The sequence below is a fragment of the Nicotiana attenuata genome, chromosome 12 (genome assembly GCF_001879085.1).
Source record: "Nicotiana attenuata strain UT chromosome 12, NIATTr2, whole genome shotgun sequence".
NCBI classification, from domain to species: domain Eukaryota; kingdom Viridiplantae; phylum Streptophyta; class Magnoliopsida; order Solanales; family Solanaceae; genus Nicotiana; species Nicotiana attenuata.
The window spans coordinates 41,841,017-41,845,467 of record NC_032000.1 but is presented as its reverse complement, the minus strand read 5'-3'; the positions used below and the strand labels follow the sequence as shown (position 1 = coordinate 41,845,467).

At 38.0% G+C, this 4,451-nt stretch overlaps 1 protein-coding gene across 1 annotated transcript; it reads right to left on the bottom strand.

Moving 5' to 3' along the window:
* On the bottom strand, nucleotides 1,805–2,621 carry LOC109236244 (cucumber peeling cupredoxin-like). Its single transcript, XM_019402441.1, has 2 exons — nucleotides 2,379–2,621; nucleotides 1,805–2,231 (listed from the first exon to the last, which is right to left on the bottom strand). The coding sequence occupies exons 1-2, from the start codon at nucleotides 2,560–2,562 to the stop codon at nucleotides 1,861–1,863; spliced, it is 555 nt and encodes a 184-aa protein (XP_019257986.1). The 5' UTR covers nucleotides 2,563–2,621; the 3' UTR covers nucleotides 1,805–1,860.

Here is a 4,451-nt window from a genome sequence, read left to right as displayed (position 1 = left end):
CTTCTCAAGGCAAACAATAAACATAAATCAACAACCATATCAACAAGGCATGGTGTAAACCTAAAACTACCCGGACATAGGCATAGCTAGTAGCTACATACGGACTCTCGTCACCTTGTGCGTACGTAGCCCCCACAAATAGAGGCACATATTAATTTGGTTCCCCTATGGGATTAATTCCCTCTTACAAGGTTAGAAATGAGACTCACCTCGCTCCGAAGTTCCATAACCGGCATTCCATGCCCTTCCGAAGACTCAAATCGATGCAAAAATGCTCCAAAACTAGCCAATAATCATGTAAACCCATTAATATATGTTCAATTACTCATTATAGTCCAATTTATAACAATTCCTAACCCCGAACGAAAAGTTGACAAAAACGCTGTCAGACCCACATGCCCGGATTCCGAAATTTTTTGAAGATAAAGTTTACCCATGACCTCGAACTCAAATATATAATTTATTCTCAATTCCATGCCCAATATCGTGGTCAAAATCCAAAAAATCTCAATTTCTAGGTTTTTCTTGAAAATCCCTAGATTTTTCACAATTTTACATGTTTAAATCCATATATAATCCTTGCATTTAACTCATAACTAGAAGAAATCACTTACCTCTCTGATGATGATGGAACCCCTTCTCAAATGCTCTCAAAAATCGCCTAAGACCAAGTGGGAAATGAGGGAAATGGGCTAAGTCTCGGAATAAAAAGCCATTGCACCAGACGCAGAAGTCGCATTTGCGGCCTCTAGTTCGTAATTGCGATGGTCGCATTTGCGACGAAGGCATCGCAATGTGAAGCCCGACATACCCCTGCCATGGTCGCATTTGCGACAAAAATCCTCGCAAATGCAAAGAGGACAACATCGCAAAAGCGATGAACCCCTCGCAAATGCGATCTCCCCTCAGCAGCCCCAGGTTCGCAAATGCGAGCCTACCTTCGCAAATGCGGTGATCGCAATTGCGACCAATTCCTTGCAAATGCGATCGTACCAGAACCAGAAATTCCAACTCCTTCACAAAACACTCCGAAGCTACTCCGAAACTCACCCGAGCCCCCGGGGCTCCAAATTAAACACCCGCACAAGTCTAAAAACATAACATAGACTTGCTCGAAGCCTCAAATCACATCAAACAACGCTAAAACCATGAATCACACTCCAATTCAAGCTTAATGAACTTTAAAATTTTAAATTTCTACTTTCAATGTTTAAACCTATCAAATCATGTCCGATTGACCTCAAATTTTGCACACAAGTCACATTTGACATTACGGACCTACTCCAACTTCCGGAATTGGAATCCGACCCCGATATCAAAAAGTCCACTTCCGGTCAAACTTCTCAAAACCTTCAAATTTCTAACTTTAGACAAATAACTCCAAAATGACCCACGGACCTTTGAATTCACTTCTGATCGCGCTCCCATCACCAAAATCACTATACGGAGCTATTCCTAGACTCGGAATCCTAAACGTACATAGGTAACACTGAAATCCACTTCAACCCGAACATATAAAATTCTTCCAAAAATGCTAACTTCCACAATAGGTGCCGAAACGTTCCCGGATCTTTCAAAACCCGATCCGGACATACGCCCAAGTCCGAAATCATCATACAAACCTGCTGGAAACTTTGAATCCCGATTCCGAGGTCATTTACTCAAAAATTCAATCTTAGTCAATAATTTCAACTTAAAGCTTTCGAAATGAGAATTCTCTCTCCAAATCAACTCCGAACTTCCCGGAATTCAATTCCGACCATGCGTGCAAGTCATAATACTTGAAGTGAAGCTACTCAGAGCCTCAAACCGCTGAACGACGCGCTAGAGCTCAAAACGACCGGTCGGGTCGTTACAACCCTAAGCAAAGTGTGGCTTCGCCCATGATTGCTCCCCCCAGGAGTTGTAGAACCCGAAGGTCCGGTAGCTGATGGTTTGATTAGAAGAGGATGGCGAAGGCACGACAGGTGTGCTGACTGGACTTGGAGAGCTCGGGTTTTGGGGATTAGCTGCTGGTGTGCTGGTGCCGGAGACTGTAATAGCCAACTTCTGTCCAGCTTGACAGTGCCTACCAAAAGTACAAATGTAGTAATGATCGCCAGGAGAGTCAAGAGTGACATTTGCTGGTCCCGTCATAATAGGATCGCCTATAGCATTTTGTGAACCACATGCATCGAACGAGCCATTTGGTACTTGCATCATGTCATGTTGGTTGGTTGCAAAATTGAATACTGTTTAACAATTGAAACAAAAAGGAAAATCATAAGCCCTTAAACGTTATTCCAAGTTCACGTAATTTGAATTTGGAAAAGCAAAATGTATAACATAAATTAGGACGACGTACGGTAGTAGTACAAGTAAGTATTATAGGTACGTACCTAAGACATCACCAACTCTGAAGGTTTTTTGGGAAGCCCAGTTTGTGTAAGCTGTTGCGCCGTTGTTTGGTATGGACCATCCTATGTTATCCCCAACTACGTGTATCATTTGGGCTGTTGTAACTTGTATCAAAGATGCTATGGTTAGTGCACCAGTAACAACCATGCACAGAACTCTATCCATGTCTAATTGATGCTTTATTTTGCTAGAGATGGATGAGATGCTAGTTATGTCTCTATAGCTTTATATAATGGAAGAGATTCTGAATTGGTCCTATATTGTAAACTAGGTACATGGCAGGAAAGTTTCAAGCTAGGAGGTCTTAAATTTCAATTATAGACGGAAGTCAATAAAGTAGTTTTCCATGTGAACTTGGACAATTTCAACATTAAACGCTGTGTGCGAGCAAGAGATCACCGCGTAGGAAATGGAATAAGAGAGTTAATAAACTCCGCACTCAATCATCAACTAAATTAAATTTAATCTACGGTTGACTTAGAACTTGTGGGCGGAAGTTGATCAAGCTAGTCGATGATAGGTTATCACTGATTTAGTTCGACCGGTTCTTTAAACTCAAGAAAAAATTTACCAATACGCATAATTATATTGATAGAATTTATTACTCGTTATTTAAATAGTTTGATAAATTTAAATCGTATGAATATTATGATACAAAATATCCAATATTATTACATTGGTTTAATTATATTTATATTATTATTAAAAGTTTCATGTATTTCGTAATGTTCTCTTTTACATTTTAATTCAACAAAATTAGATAATTTAATTAATGACTTTCATATATATATATATATATATAGAGAAATATTTTATAATATTTATCGATTTAAGTAAAACAAATTTCTATGTTTCTTTTCATAATTTGACAAGCTGCAAAAGTTCTTTTTAAAAAATTGGCCAAAACACAGAAGTATTTTTTAATATTGAAGACAGAACTTCTCAAATGATTTGACCCCTTCCCTGGAGGTTCTAGCAAAGCCAGTTGTGTTATTAACTCTGAAAGACTAAGTTAAGAAGAAAAAGAAAACGTTTAAGTCAACGTCAAATGTGATTTTTTTTACACTATTAATGTAATTTAATTTATTATAATAACATTTATTTTTGTTATTAATTAATCAATGCTTATTAAATAGTGTGACATGTAATTACCTTTTGAGTAACTGATCACGCTCAACTATGCCTTATAAAAAGGACTAAGTGGTCGTTGCAAATACAATCCGGTTTACAAGTCCGGAGTCGAATCCCACAGAGAACTAAAGCTTGGCTACAGCTTTTCAATATCACCAAGAAGACAAGCTTGAACAATTCCTAACTTATAGATATTAAGATTCATGTGTTTAACTAATTAAAATAGTAAATTAATAACTAAAGATACTAAGGGTTAGAGACAAGATTAAGGAGGTCTAGAGTTATGATTTCCCCTATTGTCGGAATCCTTTCCGCTACATTTTCTATAAATTCACCTAAGTATTCTCTACCGTTCATGAGCGCTCTGACTGTCGTAACTCTCTCCCGAGTAATTACCACAATTTACTAGGCATATTCTCCCGAATTACGCTAGCTGGAATTAAGTACGGCTCACTCAGATCGCACCCAAGGTTTCGTTATCCCTAATCCCACCTTTAAACCCTTCGTATTGATCCCTCATATACGTTAGGAATGATGTTGTTCAATAACTATCTAATTATGCACTCTCTCCCGAGTAATACATACTAAATAGGCACAACTAATTGAGGACCCTTCAATCAACCACAAGAATAATATAGTTGAACAAATAGAGAAAATACTACGACTCAATTATATAAAAACATAACAGGAATTTATCCTTCAAAAGGTTCCATCAAAACCCTAGATAACAAATTAGCTATTCATAATAGTATGTAAAACTACAATACTAAAAGTCATAACCAACAATGAAAAATAGGAAGAGGAAGGAAAAACTCGTAGAAGAATTCCCCGCCTTGATCCTATTGTGTCTCTGCCTCCTTAGGTCGAATCTCCGGTCCCCTTAGCCTCCTTAGGTCTAAATTATGTCAAAAGTATGTCAAAGG